Raw genomic sequence first — 24,809 nt, 5'->3', positions numbered from 1 at the left:
AACTTCAGAATTAAAAATTAATTAAAAAAAAGCAAAAGTATACATTTTAATGTTTTATATTTTGTCTTAAGCAACAAACAACAATAAACATATTATAAATATTTGAATAAAACCAACAATGCCTTTAAAACGTATATATAAAATATAATAATAATAATAATAATAATAATAATAATAATAATAATAATAATCAATTATTTGCAAATGATCAAACTTTCCATGGTTATTTAGATTATTTTATATTTTTTACATTATAAATTAAAGTTTTATAAAATATAAAATAGAAATAAATAGAAAATGTAAGTACTGTTTTGTTTGCAGTGTAAGGTGCTCTTAAAATCCTTTAATTTTCCCAAAAATAATCAGTGCCCCTTCTAATCCAGTGCACCTTATGTATGAATTTTACCAGTCAGGTTGTAAGGAGAAATAAAGCCACTCTGCCTAGGTTATACAGCATTATACAGGAGTTTCAGTTTAGTTCTTCCAGCACCGAGACTGAAGCAGTTTATTAGCATTAGCTGCTAACCACGCTAGCTCTTTTGCTGCTCAGAGTAATTATCGGCCTATATCGGCCTGTAGTCTGCGTGTTTACTGTGTTAAAACAAGCTACGTGGGACAAACGGCTAGCTTATATCTCCCTGTCTTAGTGTAGCGCTGTTGGGTGACTAATGCTAATGCTCCAGCCTTAGTGCTGGAGAAATTTGGGAATTTAAACTTATTTGTAAATAAACAGAAGCGCATTGTACTTAAATACAGCTTAGTTACAATTTAAATATACTCAAGTTGGCATAAGTTGTTCCAAAATAGTTTTACTTGCATTTAGTATGTCTTTAAGTATGTACCTTTCCAAGTTTAGAACACTTACTATACTAAAATATACTGAAATGCACTTTTTTTTTTACTAGGGGGAACTTATTCTAAAATCTCCAAAAGCATTTATCTCACACCCCAAACAGGTCCTGATTAATCACCTGCATGTTAAATACCTGGAGTCAGGTTGAAGATATTACAGCCGTGTAATGGGGACGTGCAGTGGCAGTATGTGTGAACGTTCATTATGTCTGTGGGCACACATGCACACACATGGTGGGTCTACTGCTAATATGTTAGCATGTTCCTAACTGCCTCACTATCAGTAGTGATGGTAGTGGTGGTGGTGGAGCTGCTGGTGGTTATTACTGATTGCTGTGGCGCTGTAATTATGAAGCAAAGCAAGGCAGGATATGGACACTGCACTCGCTCTCGTTCACACAGCCCCAATATATTCCCACCGCTCGCCCGCAGTTGCCATAGCAGCGGTTGGTAAGGTAGCGAGAGATTTGATGTGTAATCCCAAAGGCGGAGGGGGGTGTGAAATGTGAGGCTGCAAGGAAAGTGGAGAGGAAGGGAAACTGTGTGTGTGGATGTATATGTGTATATATATATATATATGTTTGTGTATGTGTGTTCGCACACTCTTGTGCATGCGTGCAAGCATCAGTGTGTGTGTGTGTGTGTGTGTGTGTGTGTGTGTGTGTTTGTGATGGGAGATGGCTGGGCTGTGTTAATCATCCTCTCTTGTCTTGGTATAATGTCAATCTGACCAGCACTTCATCCATATAAATGTAAAATCCAGTAATGCTGATGATAATGATGCACTGTCTCTGAATTCAGCACCATCGGCTGCTTATTGATACAGACAATATCAAACAGAAGACATCTGGAAGACGAATTAGATTTTTCTGTATTTTAAAAAGGTTATAATATGATGTATAATATTCTTGTGCTACTATTGTTATTTCTGACAAAATGCAGTACCCTACAGAAAGAGTAGGAGGCGATGTAGAGAACTGTTAAAGTACTGTTCTAAAGTCTGTGAAACTTGGAACAGATTAGAATAACTATTGTAGTTGTTCAATTATTGGTGGCTTTCTGATGCAATAAGTTGTATAACCTGAATCAGGGGCGTAAAACCTTTGCAAAGTACCTGAACTTCTGTTTTTCTTTTTTTATTAAACCACTAAAAGTTAATTTAAATAAATCCAATAAAAAAAATAATATAGCATAAATCAACATCTATCTATGAGGCTATTACATAACTCATAAATATTGTTGCCTGCACATCAGTATTACACATTTCTATATTTTTTTACTATTACAATTTTATATTACCTACTGTTACAATTTTAAATGCCATTAATGTTGTATATGGCTGCATGGTTAATTTTACAAGGTTTATTTTATGTAATGTTACTCATACATGATGCATAAGACATTTAACGATGCATTTTTTTCTGTTAAGTTATTATTATTTATTAGCCCTCTATGGCATGAATTTTATATTTTTGAAGAGAAATAATGGCAACCTCTGCATTATTAGCATTTTCCCTTGTATATTGTATATTGTTGCCCTGAGGCAACAAATAAAAAAAAAGTAAATAAAAATATATATGTAATTAAATAGCAATATATGCTTTTCCTTTTATGTATTTATCCAAGATAATTTTTATAAGATTATATATTGATATTATATAATGCAATAATGTTTTATGCCTAATGTAACATTAAATACATATTTTAAGTATAATTACTATTACATATTGTTGTCTAAGGTAGTATTTTTAAAATCATTTTACATATGATACATACATTTTATAAATAGCATAATTACTACGAAACATTGCTCCATTAATTTGTACTCTATACATTATTTTATAAAGTATACATATGCATGTATCTGCTGATTATTATTATTATTATTATTACTATTCCATATTATACAGAATAAGTAAAATAAAGTGTTTAACAAAAGTTGATTGATGATGATTCATAAAGTGTAACTAATTAACAAGCAGTTTGATCAATAACATGATCAATCAATCAGTCTGTGGACCCCAGTCTGTCCACCTCACCTGTAGCCCCCAGGAGAGACCCTCAGTCTGCAGTGGTCTCCTGCTGTGTGAGACAGAGGCCTGTCCTGCTGAGCTCAGACAGCATCCTCCTCTCTCTATCTCTCTCTTTCTTCCCTTAGTTCTACCTTTCCTTCTCCTCTTTGACGTAGGCATTGTTTGAGACTCTACACACACACACACACACACACACACACACACTTGCACACACTACAGACAGGCTCACACACCCACTGCTATTTTTACGCAGTGCAAGAAGAAAAGGGGGTGGGAGGGGGGCAGACAGAGAGAGGGAGAGAGGGAAGGAAGGAGGGAGGGAGGGCGAGAGAGGGAGTGAGAGAGGTAGAGAATCACTCATCTCTCTCTTCTGTCGGCAGGTGGACTATATGGACGAGAATGAGGAGTATTTTCAGCGCCAGGCGTCACACAGGCAGTCCCGCCGGAGGTTCCGCAAGATCAACCAGAAGGGCGAGCGGCAGACCATCATCGACACGGTGGACCCGTACCCCGCTGGCAAGCCGCCGGTAGCCCGCGGATACCACACGGTCAGTCCCACACCTACACCTTCCTCACACTTCCACACAACTTCACCCTCCCTCGTGTCTGTGCTGCTTCGCTTCTGCTGCTTTCTGCTGCTTTTCGGCTTCGGAACGGCATCTGACCAGCTGATAGCCTAGCCTGCTGTTAGATAGAACCTTGGTATCACTATCAGCTTTCTATATTTATGATTATTCAAGTAGATAAATTTATAATTGTACTGTAATTTGTATTAAATTACTTTGCACCGACAATACCGGTATTTCTGGACTTGTTGGTCTATAATAGCAGTACTGCTGTATCTTGACCATCTCTGTTAAATAACAGCAACCGTCTGGTCGAAATTTGCTGCTTCAGCTCTTTCAGCCACATTCAAACAGAAATTATTAACACGCAGAGCACAGAGAACAAACTAAAATTACACTGGCATTCCAAAAGTCATGGGACCACACTCATTACAGTGTACAATTATTGTGTTTATTGTTAACATACTGTGTAACAACTGAAACTCTATACAGCTCTGAAAAAAAATAATTAAAAGACCACTTCAGTTTCTGAATCAGTTTCTCTGATTTTGCTATTTATAGGTATGTTTGATTAAAATTAACATTTCTGTTATTTTATTTTATGAACTAAGGACAACATCTCTATTCCTAAAGTTTTAAGAGTTCAGAAATCAATATTTGGTGAAATAAAGCTGTTTTTTAATCCCAGTTTTCATGTATCATGCATGTTGTCCTCCACCAGTCTTACACACTGCTTTTAGATAACTTTATACCACGCCTGGGGCAAAAATTCAAGCACTTCAGCTTGGTTTGATTGTTTGGTGATTATCAATCTTTTTCTTGATTATATTCCAGATGTTTTCAATTTGGTATAAATCAAAGAAACTCATCATTTAAAGTAATTTTTAAGTCTCTTATTTTTTTTCTAGAGCTGAATATTCAAATATTTTTGGACATTCCTTATCATATATACATTTATCTTCTTAAGGTTGCAGCTATTGCTAATACAGATGTGCAAATGCACATATTTTAAACAAGGCACTGAGAACTTGAAAAGTACACATGTAGTTTGTAAAAAATGGTAAGTGGAACAGATTGCAAATTTAATTCAGGAGAAATGTATGAAAATTATGAAGATATTTTTAGCAACAGCTGGAATTCTTGCATTTCCACAGAAATAGTTTTGCAATCTGTTCCCATATCATACCAATGCCTAATATCAAGATGGTGGCGCCCTAAGAACTACCTCTTGATACTGTGTGTATAAACTGTGTTTTTAATAAACTATATGTGCATTGTCATAGTTCTCAGTGTCTTTAAATGTCAGTGCCCTCAGAATTCTACCAATGAATTGTGGGGTCTACCTTGAGCTTGGTGATTTCTTTGCATGAGCAACTCTATGCCCCATCACTAACATTATCCTGTTTGGAGCATCGGCTAAAAGAGATGTGTTTCAAGATGCTGTTCGGAGCTGGGTTATTCAACAAAAAAATTACTTGTTATCATGTAGTCCCCAGTAAATGCATTGGCATTACTAAGGATCAAAGTCTGATGACATAGAATCCGGAAGATAGCAGGAGTTATAGAAGAACTTAAGCTTAGACCAAAAAAGCTGTTCTGGATTTAATACATTTATGATTTAGCTAGATATGTAGAACTTTTTTTCCTCATCTTTTATTGATATGCTAGCTTTTTTTGCTATGCTAGCTTTTGTGTTAGTCTCGTCTCTTCTAGCTCCCCGGCTAAGCTTGCTGTTGCTTTTAATCTTTCTCTCCAGGTGGCCCTTTTTCATCCATGTAGTCTTCTTCTTCCTCTTCCTTTCCTCCTTCTCTCGCTGCTCTTCAGTGTGACAGTGTTTGTGTTTTTTTTTTTCTCACTAGCTTTTCTCTGTTATTTTCTTTTATCTCCTCATGATAGCATGAGTTAGCGTAACTTTACTTAGCTATTCCTTCTGTGTTTATCATCTCTCCCTGCTGAAAAATCCAGCTAAAGATATTATTTTTTTGTTGGTAGCTGGTTTCAGATGGTCTAAGCTGGTTTTCCAAGCAATAAAAAAAAATAAAATAAATTATATATGTATATACCGAATAATGGTAAGCTAGCTAAACAACCAGCTCCCGACCAGCAGTAGTATATGTGTACTTAAGTCATGCTTGGTTATGCTGGTCAGCTAGCATGGACATGCTTGTAATGCTACACAGCTAGCCTAGTGATGCTGGTCATTCACCTTGGTAATTTCTGTCAAATAGCTTGATCATGCTAGTCATGCTGGTCAACTAGTTTAGTCACGCTAGTCATAATTGTCAACTAGCCTGTTCATGCTAGTCATGTTGCTCAACCAATTTGGTCATGCTAATCATGCTGGTTGACCAGCTTGGTAATACAGGTCATGCTAGCTAGCGTGAACATGCTAGTCATGCTAGTTATACCGCTCAATTAGCTTGGCAGTGCTAGTTGTGCTGTTCAGCATGCTAAGTCATTCCAGTCATTCCAGTCATGCTGGTCACTAGAATGTTCATCCTGATCAACTACCATGGTCATAGCCAACCAGTTTGGTCATGCTAGTCATACCTGCCAACTAACTTGGTCATGCTAGTCATGTTGGTCCATGATCTTGGTCATGCTAGTCATACTTGTTAACAAGCTTCTTCATGCTGATCGTTCTAGTTATGCTGGTCGACATGTTTGGTCAAGCTAGTCATGTGGATCAACCAGCTTGGTCATGCTAGATATCTTGGTCAATCAGATTGCTCATGCTAGTCAACTAGCTTGGTCATACAGGTCATGCTAGCTAGCTTGATCATGCTAATCATGTAAGTTATACTGTTCAGCAAGCTTGCTCATTCCAGTCATGCTGGTCACTAGAATGGTCATCCTGATCAACTACCATGATCATGATGGTTATGCTGGTCAACCAGTTTGGTCATGCTAGTCATTCTGGGCACCAGTTTGGTCTGTTGGTCATGCTGTTCACTTAGCATGATCATACTAGTCACGTTAGCCAACTAGCTTGGCCAGAATGGTTTTTGTAGTCATACCAGTCTACTAGCTTGGCAATGCTAGTTGTTCTCTTCGGCTAGCTTGGTCATGTTGGTCGACAAGCTTGGTTGTAGGCCAGCTAAACCATCAAACTCGTACACAAACACATCCCATACTAAGTTGTTTTTTCAGCAGGGCCTTTTTGCTTTTCTGATGTTCTCTGTAGCTTCTTTTGCATCTCTCCTGCTGGTATTGTGTGCTTTTTGTGCTGTCAGTCTGAATGCTAGCTAGCTTTATAGCGTTATCGCTGTTTGTCAGTTCTTTTCTTTACAGTTTTCCGTGCTGTACCTGTTTGTTTTTTGTCCGCTGACCTTTCGCTTCAGTGCTAGCTGTGGTGTTGGCTCTCTGTAGGTGTTTTAGTGGTTGTTGTTATGCCTGTCTATTGTCAGTGGGACTATGTTGTGCTGGCTAAAGACTCTGTCTGTGCCAGCAGTTTCTGTTCTGAATCCCCACTGTGCTCTGTGCAGCTTGACGACGTGTGATGCACTGCTTTGTGTGTTTGTGTATACGTATTTGTGTGTGTGTGCGTGCGTGCAACATCAGTGTGATTCAGCTCGTGCAGGAATATGAAGAGGGAGTGTGGGTAGAAGCCTCATTTTCGCACGTCTGTGTTTCTCCATGCTGGCTAATCCTCAATAGGTAGCAAAGCTCCATTACACACTCATCTGCTTCAGACCCAGTGTGTGACTGAGTGGAGGGAGGGAGAGCTTTAGGGGAAGATAGGGAGGCTGTTGGTTTGTTAAGAACTATAGGGTGGAGGGAGAACGTTTCGTGAGGGATTCTAGATTTCTGTGCTGAGAGCTGCGAGTATTGTGAGTATCTGAGGCTGCCAGTATTGATTGTAGTAGTAATTATAGAATAATCTACTATTAAATATCAGACCAAACACTAAAAATGGATTTGACTGAACATTAACACACTATACTTAATCACAGAATAATTTTACATAGTTTTTTTTTTTTTTTTTTTTTATATATCATTTAATTGCCCAAACCACTCATTAGGACTCCCCATATCACAAGTGATGCCCCAACACCAGGAGGCTGAAGACATGCTTCCCCTGATACATGTGAAGTCAGCCACCGCCCCTTTTTGAACTGCTGCTGATGCAGCATTGCCAAGTGGCATCACAGCGCACTCTGAGAAAAGCGCAGTGACACGATTCTGATACATCAGCTCACAGATGCAGCCTTTGATGTGATGTGGACAGAGAGCGCCATCTACCCACCCAGAAGGAGCAAGGCCAATTGTGCTCTCTCAGGGCTCCGGTAGTTGATGGCAAGCTACATAAACAGGATTTGAACAGGTGATCTGTTCATGGTGGACCACTCTGAGCTCCCAATTTTACATTGCTAATTCTATACTTTGACTTTGCTACAAATTCAGAAGGAAATATCACCCACAGTGGACTGTTCAATGGGTGATAATGACTGTGACTGGTGGCACCTGGCTAGAATTATCCGTGTGAACAGGAAGCACATCCACAGTAACACACATCCACACAGCTGTGGATCCAAACTTGAAACCGTGGCACATGGCAAAAGTCATGGTACCCCTACATACTTGAATGATAGGGGTATAAACCCCTCAGTATTGAGTTGTGGATCAGTGGAACTGTGAGAATGAGGTGGGTGGTGATCATCCAACGTTCTGACGCCACCAACACTAATCTTGCCTCTAAATGAAATCAGCTCAGCAATCCTCCAAAATCTAGGAGAAAACTCTCTTTGGACAGTAGAGTATAAAACTCTATAAAACTCATAATAAAACTATTTTTTATTATTATTTTTTTTAATACTCTTGATTTTGGAAGAAACCGTGAAAGATCAGCTGTCCCAATGCACTAATCATGTTACCTCTGGAGACTTTTGAGCTTGGGAATGCCTACATCTGTATAAGATGTGAGGTGTTGCCTTGTAAATAAGGTTAAAAGGTGGCCATTGTGCTCATGGCAAGACACTGTGAATTATCTTCATGATTTTAATCATGCATGCATGTTTTCATGCATCTTGGCATGTTCCCCTCCACCAGTCTTACACACTGCTTTTTGAATATCTTTATGCCACTCCTGGTGCAAAAAAATCAAGTGTTTAAGCTTGGTTTGATGGCTTGTGATCATCCATCTTCCTCTTGATTATATTCCAGAGGTTTTTAATTTGGTAAAATCAAAGAAACTCATTATTTTTAAGTGGTCTCTTATTTTTTCCCAGAGCTGTATATCATATACTGTACAAATCATTGGACTGACGCTTCAGAACAGTGTCAGCATAGTCATCTTGTTTTAATGTTAGTATAAGTGTGTGTGTGTTTTTGCTTCTAGGGTGTGGTTATCTCAGTGTTCCCTGCAGTGGTGGTATGCACATCTGAAACTAGAACTCACGTAGGCGCATTCCTCCGTTTTTCATCCCCCTCCCCTTTCCCCAGTTCTGCTCTCCTTCGTTCCTTGAATTCCTCTCATTCCCAGAGGAAAACCGCCAGTGTTCCCTCGCTTGTTTGGGAATTATCCGCTCCCATGCACAGGGAAATGCTTTGCACCCTGTTCCTTTAGCCCAGGGCCAGAGTAAGGAAAGAGACGCCAAAACTTTCTCACGACCCCAAACAATTTCATCCCAAACTGCTCCCAGTTGTTGATGCGGTCTGTGGGAAGAGATCAGACACGTGGTTGCGTTGTTCCCAAACAAAGATCACGTGAAGGCCACTTTAAGTAAGCCCTGCTGTGTAGTGTCCTCCCAGACCAGTGGGTGGGGCTGTGGAGTGGCTGGATGCCAAGCAGACCGGTGTGTGTGTGTGTGTGTGTGTGTGTGTGTGTGTGTTAATCCATCAGTATTTGATCATTCCTCTCCACTGAGATTTTCAGGAATTCATTGATGCCACCAACGGTGAAAATTCAATCAGAGAAAGTTCTGATTTAACATTTGTGTGAATGAATCCTCTATGGAGTTTCAAAATTGTTATTAAAAAGCACTACTGCTGTAGCAAAAATATTTTCTGAATTATTACTAAATATATACATTTGTTTAACAATTAATTCTTTACAATGGATTAAATAAAATGCAGCATTATTTATGACTGTAAAAAAACACATACTCAACTAAATAATACCAGTAAATAATTTAGATTTATGCTATAGATAACAATAACCTCAAAACTATAGGATTACAGTCTCACTCTTAAAAATGGTACACACTGTAAATAATTCATGCTGAATTTAAATGACGCCACAAATTACAATTATGCTGAATTAAGTTTACTGAACTGGATTGAATATTGGATTGCAGTAACTCCCAAAAAAAAACAGTGTTGCTGTCCCCAAAAAAATGTAAAAATTAGTTTCACACTGGATTAATTTTACTCTCAGCAACTAAAACTGGATTCATACTGGTCCAGAATAACTCCAGTACTACAGCTGTCAGTAAAACACACACACACACACACACTACAAGTTTAAACTAAAGTAAAATCCCTGAAAAACTAATGTTATCAGGCTGTTCAAGCAACACACACTACATAATCATACTGGATTCATACCTAAACAGCTCATACTGGAATAAAATAATCATTCACAATATGAAATCTAGATTCATATAGGATTATACTCATTTAACACATATAATTAGATTCATGCTGGATTAAAATCACTCCAACTATTGATGTTAGGTCATCACACCAGCCTTGTTAAAGTCAGACTATAAATCTAAACACATTGCAGATTCATACTGGATTCAGATCACTTTAACTTTATTACTGTCCAAAAGTAAATACTGGATTCATCCATGCGGACTCTTAACTAATACAGTCAGCCACTCTACACTCTCGATTCGTACTGGATCAAAATCGCCCAACAGCCGTTACAAAACTCTATCAAACTCTATCTATGTGCTTCTTGCTACAACTGTGAGCTAAATCATCCACATAGCTCCAGTGCTAAATTAAACTTAAATTTAAATGTACATTATACAACAGGCATTGATGACTGAATTATTGTCTACACTTGAAATTGAAGAGAAAAAACTTTTCTTTTTTTTTGTAATCAAACCATCACTGTACAGAGCAACAGAGGACGACATTCAGGCTTAAATGGTAAATTAACTATTTCCAGTTAGAGCTGAATTGGCTGGGAATGGAGCCAAATGTGTTTGTTGTCTTTTTCTTTTTTGGGAATGAGAGAGGCAGTGTGTTTCGCTCCAGCTCAACCCAGCCGGCTCACAGTTAGTGCCCTGTTTCGGCCTTCAAACTCTTTTTTTTTTTTCCTCTTCTCTCCCTCTCTCTCTCTCTCTCTCTCTCTCTCTCTCTCTTTCTCTTATTTCTGTAAACCAATCAGTGTTGATTGTAGCGTAGCTGAATGGAGCCCCTCAGGCTGCACAGTCACAGTGTTTGGAGTCGGACCCTCGTAGATGTTCAGTTGCATAATTAGTTCAGTGTCTTGCTTAGTCGGAGGGTCTGGGTGGGTTTCGGGTGGGCTTTAGGGGGTTTAGACTAGCTTTTTGTGTCTGTGCTTTGTGCGTTGTTTTTCATGATGCTGTGTAAGTGTGTGTGTAAGCGTGTGTGTGTGTGTCCTCAGCGCTGCCCTCTGTCTCCCCTGGAGACCGCTGGGATGGAGGTAGCTGAGCCTTTATGAAGAATGTGTCCCTCTCTTCCTCCCGTAGTATGACTTGCAAAGTGCTTTCCAGCAGGGCTCGGCTCGGCTGTGCTGGCTGTGTGTGTGTGTGTGTGTGTGTGTGTGTGCCCACACTAAGTCTGAGTGCTGTTTATAACTGGCATCTTCTCTGCTTCTCTCCTCTGCTGTCATCTCATTCTGGCCCCTCCTCAGGAATGCGTTAAACCTCAGGTATTGTACTTATTCAGTTTTGTTACCTTGTATGTGTGTAAGTGTGTGTATAGGTGTGTGTGTGTGTATGTGCTTATGTTTATTTGTGTGTATATCTTAAAAGAGAGAGAGATAGAGAGCATACCTGCAGTTAGCTATGCTTGTATGACTGTCCCATCATGATAATCCTCTAGGTATTTGTGTGCGTTTCATTTTGTACACACAAAGACACACACTCGCACACACATTTGTGATTAGTTTGAGTGTGTGCGTGTGTGTGTAAATGTAACTTGATGCTGTATGTGATTATTTAGCTGAAACAGGAGCTGCTGTTCATGCCGTAGCTGTGCTGAATGTACCGTTATGTGTGTGAGACACCGTCCAGCTTTAATCTGTGCTAGCTAACTGTGCTAAGCCCCATTGAGGCTGCTATAGCATTAGCCAAGTAAGCCAGATCATGCTGGACAGGGACAGGGAGGCATGCTGTATATTAGCTGAGTGGAGAAAGACAGAAGATGGATGGTTTCGCCGCACTTAGAGGTTCACAGCCAGAGATAACGACGGCAATTGGACACTTTGTGGCTTGGCTAATCTTAATTGTGGAGAGCGATAAAGATCTGGACCTGCTCTGCTCTGTGTACAAGCCTCCAGCAGTAGGGAGGTGGTGTGTGTGTTTCTGTGTGTGTGTCTTTTTATATGTGTGTGTCTGTTTTTTGTATGTTTTTTGGACAAAATTGTCCACATAAACTAATATACACATACACACACAATCAAAAACCCACAAAGTTCACCATAAGTTCATTGTTGGTGTTAAATCAAACTCTGTATATGTGAATGTAATGATTATATCCATCTAAATAGGATGCTCTAGTACCCTGTTGGGAGCATCTAGCCTAGAAACAAGATGAGATTCGATTGGGTATGGAGATATACAGGTTCTTTTATGCTATTTTGCAATGTGTTTGACCAAAAATGTTGCAGCTGTGCCTGTAGATCCTGCTTCACACTCATAGGTTCCCAAATCTAGGATCCCAACTGATTTGTGATAATTGTGGAGACCAGGCAACCTGAGGAAGTGTTGCAATCTGAGGGGGCATTCCTTGCAAACCTTTGCTGTGTTAGGGTGAGCATTATCCTGCTGAAACATGCCTGTTGGGAGCCTCTAGCTTGGAAACAAGATGAGATACGATTGGGTATGGAGATATACAGGTTCTTTTATGCCATCCTGCATAGATTTGACCAAAAATGTTGCACCTGGGCCTGTAGATCCTGCTGTACACTCATAGGTTCCCAAATCTAGGATCCCAACTGTTCCTATAAATGCTTGATTAGTGATTAAGCTAAAGTCCAGACAGTCCAAGGAATATTAGAAATTTAATAGAATCTGGCGGAGACATTCTCTGCAAACCCTTCCTATGTGTGGGTGAGCATTATCCTGCTGAAACATGCCTGTTGTAAGCCCTGCCACGAGAAGCAGCACATGAATGGCGCATATCACTGAGCTGCTAGTGTCCCTCGTATCACTACTAGGGGTGACCGACTGTCATATGCGATGGCTCCACAAATCATCACACCATCAGTTTGTGGCATTTAGGGGCAGCGTGTTAGGCACTTTCAAACAAAAGCAGGATGGAAGCATTCACCACGTGTGCTCCATACTCAAACCTGGTTCTCAAAAGAGAATCTGGATTTATCACAAAAGATAATACAGTTCTAGATCATGATAGTCGAAGTTTTTTTTTTTCTTTTCATTACACACACAGGCAATGGTTCTGGCTGACAGGTGCCTAGACACAGTTTGTATAAAATAAAATAAAAAAAAAATCAAATAGGTTCTCTCAGTCCATACACGTGCCCCCTCTAAATGTCTTTCAACTTTGGTCAAATAATGGAACATTTTTAACCCTACATCCTGAAGGTGCATAAATATAACAGTATGTATGTGTTTATAAATGCTAGAGGCTCTGTCTGCTCTTGATGTGGAGTGCTGATGGTTATGCTTGGTTCTTTGCTCCTCACTGAATCTTATTACTGCAGGAACAGGTATTGGCTCTGCAGCACCAGCAGCTACAGAGAGATAGAAAGTGGGATTGTGTGTGTGTGTGTGTGTGTGTTTTAGAGAGAGAGAGATTTGTCAGGTGTTCTTGTGAAGAGCTGCTCTATTTTTAGAGCTGTCCTCTGTGATTGGTGCGGTTGCAGAGTTGGGCTACGCTGAGACTCAAAGGCCTTTGCTTTAAAGGATTTATACACATCATCTACACACACACACAGATACTGTACGCTATGCTTTAGGAATGTGTGTTCAGTATATTACCGTGGTATGTGTGATCTATTGCAGGACTGCTTTCTATTCTCCAGCTTTATCTCTAGCTTTCAGGTATCCTACATCCTCATGCGATTCCCTACTGAATATACTGCATATACTGTATACACTACACTACCCCATCCCACAGACTCTTCATCATAAACCTCAGTGTATTCATGTTTATGCAGCTGATTTCACAGCAGGTCATATGTCTTAACTGGTCATAATTTCAGTTTTTTAGTTTGGACAGATTTGTCAAGCTACAGTTTGCATTTGAACAGAATTCTATTGAGGTACAGTTTGAACAGATTTGACAAATTACAGTTAGTGTTTGGGCAGAATTTTGTTGAGTTGCAGATAAAGTTTGGAAAGAATTTTGTCATGTTACAATTTCAATTTGAACAGAATATTGACTAATTACAGTTTGAGTTTGGACAGGATTCTTTGAGGATTTTAAGTTTGGATATTCTGGGTAACATCTGACTTTTTGCCATTATAGTTTAACAGAATATTGAGTTACAGTTTGAATTTGACCAATATTTTATTTATTTTTCATTTTGAAAAAAAAATGAATTTAACCTAATGTGTTTTCTTAGATTGAAATGTCTGATCATTTGCTGGTAAAAGCTCTTGTTATTTTGGCTTTAGATGAACAGTCGACTGGCCAGGGGTCAGAGAAGGACGATTCCTCTATGGCTGGACATTTGAGTATCTGTGTGTGTATGTGTGTGTATGAGTACTTGTGTGAATGAGAGTGAGAGTGAGAGTGAGAGAGAGAGAGAGACAGACAGAGACAGAAAAAGAATGGCATAATCTATCCTGTATGAATTATTGACTCTTTGCCTCTGTCTCCAGCTCTGTCTGAAGCGGTCATTATTCCGGCTCTGGTCTTTGGTCCTCTTTTCCACATCACAGGTCTTCTTACCTACTGTTAGCTTTGTGTGTGTGTGTGTTTGTGTGTGTGTGTGTTTGTGTGTTTGTGTGTGTGTGTGTGTGTGTGTGTGTGTGTGTGTGTGTGTGTGTAACGGCCTGTATCTGCTTGAGGACAGTTAATGGTGATTTGATTAGGTCTGAAAAAGGAGGGAAAAATCGGTAACCTGCTAAACCTCAGGGCTTTCTTCTGGAAAGTTCTATCTGTTTTCTGTGAGCAGCTAATGCACCATGTCGGCCATGTCTATTGAAGCTTTTACAATACCATTCACTGGACCTTTTTGTGTGAATGTGTCTTTAATGGTGAACAGCATATATTGCCATTGGCATATTGGCACCATGCCTAATGCCAGGCGTGGGCTAGAGGGGTATGAAGTCCTCAGTATTGAGCTGAGGAGCAGGGGAATTGTATTCTTTCATCCAGTACGTTGGAGGAAAATTGGAGTTGTAGGGAAATACGGTAAACCTGTGATCTCCCAACATCCTGACTAACCATTCTAACACTCTTGACTTACCTGAATTCAATCAAATTCTCACAGCAAAGCTCTTTATACTCTTAAATCTTCCCCTAATTTTAGAAGATAAAAGCAGAAGATGAAAGCAATGAGCAGGTGTCTCAATACTTTTGTCCCTATAGAGTACACAATTTCACAAAGCATCGTTTATCTGTTTATTTGTATTTATTCCCACAAATAAACCCATACTGCCCAGATAAATAGCTTTGCATCTCATTTCCTCAGTCCTGCATTAGCTTTTTGTTGCTAAGCAGTATTAGAAGTGAGACAAATATATCAAACTTTGAGTTCACCACAGCGCTGGAAATATAAATAATTCATATCTGTGCCGTACTTTTGATGTGCTGGTTTGTGGGGCGCGTGTGTACAAACACATTTGAATGCTGCTGACCTACTTCCTCTCTAAAAGGCATCTCTTGCGTCTGCCGTATTCGTCTGACCTCTTCAACTCTGTTTGATTAAGGGAGAGCCGAGCCCTCCAGAACTATTCTGTAGTTGGAGTCGGCTCCGCCTCGCTCGCTTTTTCCTCGAGGAATGGCCTCCACTCCCTCAGCCTGCGAGGAAATCTTCTTTCTGCATGTGCTTAGATGGAATATCCACACAAGTGTGGTCGCAGTGACCTCCTGCAGGTCTCAAGGCACATTGTCTATGTATTTGAAAGGACTGAAGGGCAGTGATCAGCCGTGAATTTAACCTGCCAGTGACCCATTGAGCCATGGACTCTACAAAGCCTTTAAAGGTGTTCTGTTGTATGTGGTTTAAGATGTTAGCAGCAAGCATTGGTTCATGATACCTCATTATCTTTTTTCAATGAGTAGAACCATTTGGCTCCAATGAATGTGGTCACAGTGACATCCTGCATGTGCCAAGGGAAATTGGCTATGGTCAACGACTGAAAGGCCAAAAGAGCCAACAAGGCATGATATACACTGATCTGCCACAAGACCTTTGATGGTGGCCTATGGTATTTGGCACTAAGACATGAGCATCAGTCATTGGTCCATTCTGCCTCACTATCTTCCTTTAATGAGTGGTGCTTCACTCCCTCTGGAAAATCGTGGTCGCAGTGACCTCCTGCAGGTTGCATGGGACATTGTCCATGTTCGTGAGAGGACAGGAAGGCCAAAAGAACCGAAGAGGTTCTAATATACACTGATGTGTCATAGCAGTGTAGGTACTCTAGTGAAGTCAGAACACTCTCTTTTGTCAAGGCGCAATGTTCCACTCCTTTGTTCTGCAAGAAATTTCTCATTCTGACTGTACATGCTTGGACAGAACATCAGCACGAGTGTGGGGAAAGAAGCATAACCAACGTGACCATCTGCAGGTCCTGTGGGAAATTGCCCATATTCATGAGACGACTGGAGGGCAAAGGAGGGCAAGGAGGCAGGATAAACACTGATGTGCCGTAACTGTAACCTGTCTAATATTGTGTAAATCCCCTTGTGAGGTTAAAACAGTATTGACCCTTTGAGGAATTCCTGAAGGTGTCCTACTTTATCTTGCATCAAGACATTGTGACAACCTAGTTTGTTCCAAGTCCTCTAACCTGTCTTGGTCTGAATCACCACCTTCTTATTAGCACCTCATTTTTTCCAATACTGTGATGGGTCCTACTTACCTCCTTGTTGGTTCTTAGACTTCCTACTGACTCCGATTGGTCCTAAGTACCACCTTGTTGTTTTCCGAAGACCTCTTTCCTGACTGTGAATGGTCCTAAGTACCACCTTGTTTTAGATACCTCTTACCCCTAACAGCCGTTGGTCCTAGATATGTTCTTACAGCCATTGGTCCTGAATACCACCTTGTTAGTTGTGAGACCTCCCCTGACTGTAATTGATTCTAGTTACCTTTTTATTGGTTCTGAAACCTCCCCCTGATTGCGATTGGTTCTAGATACCTCCTTGTTGGTGCTGAGACTGTTGCCCTGCCTGCAATTTGCCTTCTGTAACTCCTTGTTGTGTCTGAGACATTCCTCTGAATGTGATTGGTTCTAGATACCTTCTTTTTGGTTCTGAGACTGCTGCTCTGCCTGTAATTCATCCTATATAACTCCTTGTTGGTTCTGAGATTCTGAGTTCTGAGCCTTTTTACTGCAATGGGTCCTTGATATTTCCTGGTTCATTCTGAGACCTCCCCCTGTGATTGATACTAAATACCACTTTGTTAGCGTTGAGACTTTCCCAAACCCTAGCGTTGAGGGTTCCCAAACCCTAATCACCTTTGGGTTGCAATGTCGTGAATGAAAGGCTAAACTTCTCTTCTTTTAGTGAGTAAAGGGCACACAGTGCTACATAGTGATTGGAAACAGTAGTTGTTCTAAGGGCAATCATTTGGATTGAATAAGAGCTGACCCACATGCCTGTTCTAGAGGTATCAGTGCTTTATTGCCCAGACCTTGCTATAGACTGAACCTTTTTTTTTATATCATTCAATAGATTATGGTCATTTCTTAGCATGGATAACTTTCATTAGCCTGTGTACATGAGGTCTGCGGGATGTTCTATAATATGCACCTCTTGCAAGACTTTGAGATGCTCCTAAATCAATAAAACCATAGCTTAGCCCCATACAGCTTCAGCTGTTGGCATCTCCCCACTCACCCTCTTTGCGTATAGATAATTTTTACCTCAGTTGCTCTTTAACATCATCAGTGTAGAGGCTTTGGTCTCTGTTGTTATTCCTACCGTGCCGTTTGTTGTCCAGGACGTCATCTCGCTCTTCATGCTGCATGCTAATTAATTATGCAGAGAGAGTTGTTTACAGACCGGCCGTGTGGGGATGAGTACAGGCAGCAGATATTTTGGGCGGTTTTATTATGAACAGGCAGGTCAATTGGTTTGTTTTGCACACTTTTAGTGGTAGGGTAATTAATCCTCAGTAGAGCTTTCTCAGATGAATGACCATGTTAGCGAATCACAGGAATAAACCAGTTTCTGTCAGTGCTGAGCGGATAGTAGTATTACAGCTTAGTTATGTGAATATTTACTTTTAGGAGTAATGTGTTATGCACTATATTGCCAAAGGTATTCACTATTCACCTATCCAAATCATCGAAGGTTCCAATCACTTCCATGGCCACTGGTGTTCAAACCAAGAAACTAGGCATGCAGACTGCTTCTACAAACATTAGTGAAGTTGATTAGGGGTATTGGACAGATGTGTCCTATACACAGGTAGTGCTTTGCCATGTTCAGACCAAACAGTACTACTTATATATTTGATAAATTGCATTAATTGAACAGATAATCAATAAATAATCTACAGACTTGTTCTTCATTTTCTTACACCTATGTTCCACAGATTTAGTCATCTACAGTCATTTGGCTGTAAGGTTTATTTACGTTTTACAAAATGCATCAGCTTAATTATTGCATTAAAGTGCTTCTGGGTGAGGCCACGGTGTTTCCTGTATGGCAGGATAGTGTTTAGTGTATGGCAGGATAGTAGCAATATATTAAATGTACAGATCTAAATATACAAAACATACAGAACTGTCCTATACAGACAGATGTAAATACACAGCTATATATTACATATATATATATATATATATATATATATATATATATATATATATATATATATATATATATATATATATACACATATATACATATACATATATGCATATATACATATATATAGTAAAATATATTAAATCTACAAAAATAGTATACAAAATAGTACAGAATTAAATATATTAAATATAAATACATAGACCTAATATTTGAAAATATACTAAACACAAATGAACTGTAAATACAGAAATATATTTATGCACAGAACTGAATATTGTAAATGTAGAGGAATGTATTACATACACTGAAATATACAGAATTAAATATAGTACATATGCTATATATAGTCTGAATATAAAGAAATATGCTAATTAATCAGAAAGCAGAGCAGTGTTGCGTGTGAATGGAAGGATCTGGAGGAGGTTCTCTTTGGGTTAATCCAGTCTGCTGATGTAGGGCTGGTATTCTCTGTGTATTGGCAGAGAGAGAGAGAGAGAGAGAGAGACTCTCTCTTTTCCTCTTTTCCACCATCTCTGTACGTCTCTCTCTATCTTTTTCTTTCTCTCTTTATTTTTGAGTATCTATCAAGCTGTTTCTTTTCCTCCCTACCTCTCTCTGCATCTTTCTCTCTCTCTCTTTGTAGTGTGTGTGTGTGTGTGCGCGCATGTGCGTGCATGTGTGTGTGTGTGTGTCCCCTCTGCGATAATAATGAGCTTTGATGTCCCTCATGCTACGCCTCACAGGTCATGTGGTCAGACATAGCCCACACAGTCATAAAAACAATGCAGAGCTAACAGAGCAGATCTGATGCTGTTTATTAGATTAATCCTCATATCTCCTGATGTGTGACTTCCAGAGTAAATAAACAGATAGATGTGGAATGTGAAAGCGGTGGCCAGTGATCAGTTTCCAGAAGCCCTGGTAGATGAAGTGCGGCTTGATTTTTTCTACAGCATATGCATTTCTCTCATCTCTCTAGAAGCTAACACATCTTAAACGTCTGACGCTTGGGGATTTAAGTAACTATACAGCATTTTTCACTGAAAAAATCTAGTCTAAGACCAGTCTCAACCTCAAGAAACTGCCCCTAACATTTTTGTGCTTTTTCCACAAGGGGGAGCAGGTGAAACTCCGATTGCATTAAAAGTGAGAAAACTGACACTAGCCGCACATATGATTGTAGCTATAGATTATATGTTGCTGCATGGGAAAACATTGCAACATTAATATATATGCCAAATAGATTTGGATATACATTATTTTATTATCTATATCAAAAACTGATACACAATAAGATGTATTTTTAGGTGACTTGTAGGTTTGTAATGACTTGTTTGTTGGTTTAAAGACCAAAAAATCTGATTGGAGCTTGGCCTATAATGACATCACCTGTTTAAAAAAGACTGGACTAAATTTAACATCAAGAAAGCTAATTCTAATAGTCAAATCTATTGTGTTTTTACATGTTACTAAAATAAGATCATCTGACTCGTTCTCCATAAGGTTAAGCTGCTCCCACTCTTAGCATCAATGAAAGGGAGGAAACCCACATTTACTAATGCAAAAGTATAAAATTGTTTGTGGATAAATAGATTTATTCATCTCACTAACAGTGAGATTGTAATGCTATGACACATTCCTTAAACATTTATGATGCATTTCTTAGAATGTCATAAAGAATTCATTAGAAAAAATATTTAAATGAATTTCATTTTTTAGATGCGGTCCTAATGAGACTGCTAGTACCTCTTACTGTACGAAACAGATCTGAATCAATTCCGGGTTTCAATGCAGTTTTTCTCATACAGTGTTCTTTAAGTTATTTTTGATAAATGTTTTGTGTCGTGTCATTGTTCAGTTAATCACCTTTTTTATTGTTTGGGATTTGAAAAAAGAGAAAAGAAGAGTTGCTTGATTGTCAGAAATTAAGGATGTTTATCATGGTTATACATCATCAATAATGACCAAAATAATACTGTACTGTGTATACTGTATATAATGCTATATATTTTAAATTTTTAATATATGCACAAATTGCAATTACTAATCTAATATCACAAAATGCAGTATAAATTGAAATTTTACAATATACTATTCTTTTTTTCTAGAAGACACAACTAATATAAGAATACAGGGTGTTGTTTTTATCAGTGATAGCTGTTATTTGTCAGGGTGGGATCTTCCTGCTCCCTCTGTAGTCTTTATGGCAGTCTGGCTGCGTTTGGGACGACCCCGAGAGCAGCCAGGCTCTTTTGTTCCTGAAAAGCCTTCTGGGTAATTGCAGGCTGTCCCTGGATGTGACCCTGCTGCTGCTTCGGTGATGTAAGGATGCCGGATGCTGAACCCTCACAAACACACACACACACACACACACACACCCCACACACCCCCTGCCCACCTCACTCCCCCTCCCCCCTCCCCAGACAGTAGGTTGGGGGTTGCCAGAGCGACGACGCTCGCTCTCTCGCCAGCACCTGATCTTCTTTTGTCAGGCATTACATCATCAGGGGTGATGTCATCCGGTAGTAGAAGCAGCAGCAGCAGCACCAGCAGCGTGGTCCCGGTGCACCTCTGGCAACGTGCCAGAATTGCTTCGTTTAATGGCTATCTATATCTACTAGCACATAGCACTCAGTCCCTGCAGGCCCTGCCAATAACACACACACACACACACACACACAGGCTCTGTTTGTGTACATCAGGCACGTATCAGCCAGGCACTCAAAAGGCAGTCATCAGATTTTTATTGTGCTGTATTTGTATTGAGCTGCTGTAGTGCTCACGCCAGAGAAGCCCATAAATAACCAGCTTACACAGTATTATGAGGAAGACAAATTATGGGTTTATGAAGGTCTCGTTCTTACTCAATAAAATGTGAATTATATTTCTAAATGATGTATTCACCATGCATTATGCTTTAGTATGAGCTTTATTACAATATAATTAGATGTTTACTATGTGAATAATTGCTAATAGTTTTATTATTATAGTCATAATAATATGTAATAAACACTTTGTTACCACCCTGTTATATTCAGTGTTGCTCTTGTGTGAAATTTATTTTGATAAACTGTAAGCTATATGTCCTAATAATTGTGGACTAATGAATGAATAGGAATCTCTGTAGCTGATAAATAAACTGGAACATATTATCACCAATATAATGTAATGTAATGTAATATAATATAAACATAACTTAACATAAATCCCCCAACACTGAGCTGTGGAGAAGTGGAACTAAAAGAAAATAATCTGTGATGTAGGCGTCGTTTTTTTAATGATATTTTTAATTTATAATAAGCTATGGCATGATAATGACAATACAGCAAAGTAACAAATCAAACTGTTTTTTTTTAATATATAAAAGTTGCACAAGTTAAATTTTAATAATCACGCAGTTTTGAGGCTCATACACACGTGAGCTCCTCCACTTGTCCACATTATGCACTTGACTTGCAGTGCCTTTGTACAGCTGTTCTTAATAAGCATTTTTCTTAAGTAATATGTCTATGCTTCTTCAGTGTTGCAGTGTTAATTAACATCATTCTGAACAGATTTTGCTTTTTCAAATGTACCTTTTACTTTGAAGTTTTTTTTTTTTTTTTTTTTTTTTAACATTAAATTCCTCTGACAGTTCACTGTGTTCACAACCTTCACTGTCTCTAAAAGGCTTGTCACTGGATGCAATCAACTCCTCACAGCAATGTGCCAAAATTGATTAGAAAGTCTTCCCTAGACAGTAGAAACAGTTACTCCTTCAAAAGAAGAATAAATTCTTGATTAAAAAAAAAAACAATGAATAAGCAGGTGCCCCAATACGTTTGTCCATGTTGTATAGTAGATGTTCAGTTTAAAGTGTAGTAGTTATGAATATATGGTGAATTAATGATTAAATTGACTTATTAAATCTTTTTTAAAGTAGAACCTCTTGAATGCTGCTTGATGTATTAGTGATTATTACACTCTTATTACCTTCATAATCTTACATTAAGCAATATGCCTGGAGCCATCTACAATCCACAATAAAACATGAGTCAAACTGTGGCCAGTTACACACTAACAATAACTAAAATGTGAGTATTCATGCATAATTAATGCTCAGCGATGTGGATAACAGTTTATCAACAAAGTAAACATTGTGAATCACACAAAATACTGTACCTCTAGTTATGGTCTAATCTATGGTCATGATGAATCAATGTTAATACACAGTGACTGGAGAAATTGTAGATTTTCACATTCACATTGTATTTAACAAAGAACAAGATTAGGATAAACCTGTGTTTAAATATAAATGTAGGTAATATTATTTGTAATTTATGTTCAATAATTTGCATAACATTTTGGTAACAAAGTGTTAATTGTGCCTATTGTGTTTAACAGACTATTGAAAACTCATAAATTGTGCTTTTTTTTAAATAGATCTTTAGAATTATTCTAAAAACAAAAAAAGTTAAATTATTAATTTTCTCACTAAATGTGTCTGGTTAAGGTCAGAATTAATCAACATTAATCAATGTATAATATATACATAATTAAAAAATGTCCTATTTAGACTGCATTGAAAACTCCTTATCGTTGCTTCTTTAAATCAATATTTTAATGATTGATGACTGTTTTTCTCAACACACAAATAAAACGTAAAATTATTATTAATTTCCTCTCAAAATGTGTCTAATTAAGGTCAGAATTAATAAACATTAATGTATTATGTATTAATGTATAATGTACGTACTATTTAGACTGCATTGAAAACTCATAATCTTTGCTTATTTAAATCGATATTTTAATGATTGATGAATGTTTTTCTCAACACAAAAAAAACATTAAATTATTATTAATTTCCTCACAAAATGTGTCAGAATTAATAAACATTCATGCATAATGTATACATAATTTAGAAATGTCCTATTCAAACTGCACTGGACAAGACCTTTACAACCCCATAATTTGTCCTTTTTAAAATAGATATTTTAATAATTGGTTAACTTTTATTTGTGTTCTAATTGTGGTTGGAATACATAAACTTAAACAAATAATGTGTAGATTGTTTGGGAATGCTTAATTCAGGACCTCATCAAACCCCTATTTTTGTACTACCAATAACTCCACCATCTTCACGATCCTTGTCTCTTTTTAAATGTTTTAAGTACCGTAATAATAATAATGTGCTCATCATACATTCAGGCTTTATAACCTCTACCTATACAGCCAGTGTTTATGTTCTGGTTCATTGGTTTACTGTCCATTATTGTGTCCATTACTGCGGTCGGTTCTGCAGGACGAGCTCACAGTAAACTTGACACTGTACAGTCGATAGGGTCCGGTCCTCGGTCCACTCGTGTCGTCTGTCTGGGTCTCTTTGTGTTTAACGTCCTGCACTTTTCCCGGCCTGTAAAATTCCCACTGATTGATCCCTGGCTTTTACGAGGCAGCGTTTAGACGGTGGACGCTGCATAAGTCATCTGGACGGGCGCTGGCCATTGTTGGGCTGCCCTTTGGCTGCCATTGTTCTCTTTTCCTTTGTTATTTTAAAAGCTTGTTATTATCATATTGGGTGTCAGGCTGGGGGGCGGGAGGTCGAGGGGGGGTAAGGAGAAATATCAGGGCTTTCATCTCAATCTGAAAATAAGAGCCTGTGAGTGTGTGTGTGTGTGTGTGTGTGTGTGTGTGTGTGTGTGTGTGTGTGTGTGTGTGTGTGTGTGTGTGTTTAGGGCATGGGGGGATGGTCTCACTGTTACGTAGGGCAGGTTACGTTAAGCTACGATGTTTGTGTATCCACATGATTGAAGGATGCCTTTTTTGCAGGGTAAAGGTGTGTGTGTGTGTGTGTGTGTGTGTTGTTTTAGGGCATGGAGGGGTGGTCTTACTTTCGTCATCAGAGCATTGGAGGGTCATGTGTGGGCGGACTGGGCAGTCAGCTGCCAGGGCAAGTGTGTGCATGCTCGCAAGAGTGCGCGAGAGTGTGTGTGCACAAGTGTGTGTCGTGTTTTGGGAGTCAGAGTGGCAGTGTTGTCATAGCAACCCTTATATTTTGTACAGCAGTGACGCCAAGCTGCTTCTGTTGTCCCTCGTCGTCTCTTTTTGTTCCTCATATAGCAATAGCACTCTGCTCTCGCGCTTCTCCAGACTCTCTCTCACTCTCTTTCTGTTTCTTTCTCACACTCTCTATACCAGTCTCAATCTGTTGCTCTCTCATGCTCTCACAGTCACTCTCTCTCACTCTTTCTCTGTTGCGCACTCACTTTCTGTCCCTCGCACT

At 38.9% G+C, this 24,809-nt stretch overlaps 1 protein-coding gene across 8 annotated transcripts in view; it reads left to right on the top strand.

Moving 5' to 3' along the window:
* rapgef2b (Rap guanine nucleotide exchange factor 2b) overlaps nucleotides 1-24,809 on the top strand; it is a 177,143-nt gene that overhangs the window by 82,650 nt on the left and 69,684 nt on the right. For 6 of the 8 annotated variants that reach the window (XM_049484540.1, XM_049484543.1, XM_049484539.1 and 3 more), the window contains 2 exons: nucleotides 3,266-3,433; nucleotides 11,280-11,297. In XM_049484540.1, coding sequence (XP_049340497.1) covers nucleotides 3,266-3,433; nucleotides 11,280-11,297 — 186 coding nt within the window. The remainder of the gene's footprint in view (nucleotides 1-3,265; nucleotides 3,434-11,279; nucleotides 11,298-24,809) is intronic. The other 2 variants (XM_049484542.1, XM_049484541.1) reach the window with 1 other exon arrangement.

The sequence above is a fragment of the Astyanax mexicanus genome, chromosome 10 (assembly GCF_023375975.1).
Source record: "Astyanax mexicanus isolate ESR-SI-001 chromosome 10, AstMex3_surface, whole genome shotgun sequence".
Classification (NCBI taxonomy): domain Eukaryota; kingdom Metazoa; phylum Chordata; class Actinopteri; order Characiformes; family Acestrorhamphidae; genus Astyanax; species Astyanax mexicanus.
The sequence above is the reverse complement of the archived record's forward strand: the minus strand, read 5'-3'. Positions and strand labels throughout refer to the sequence as shown.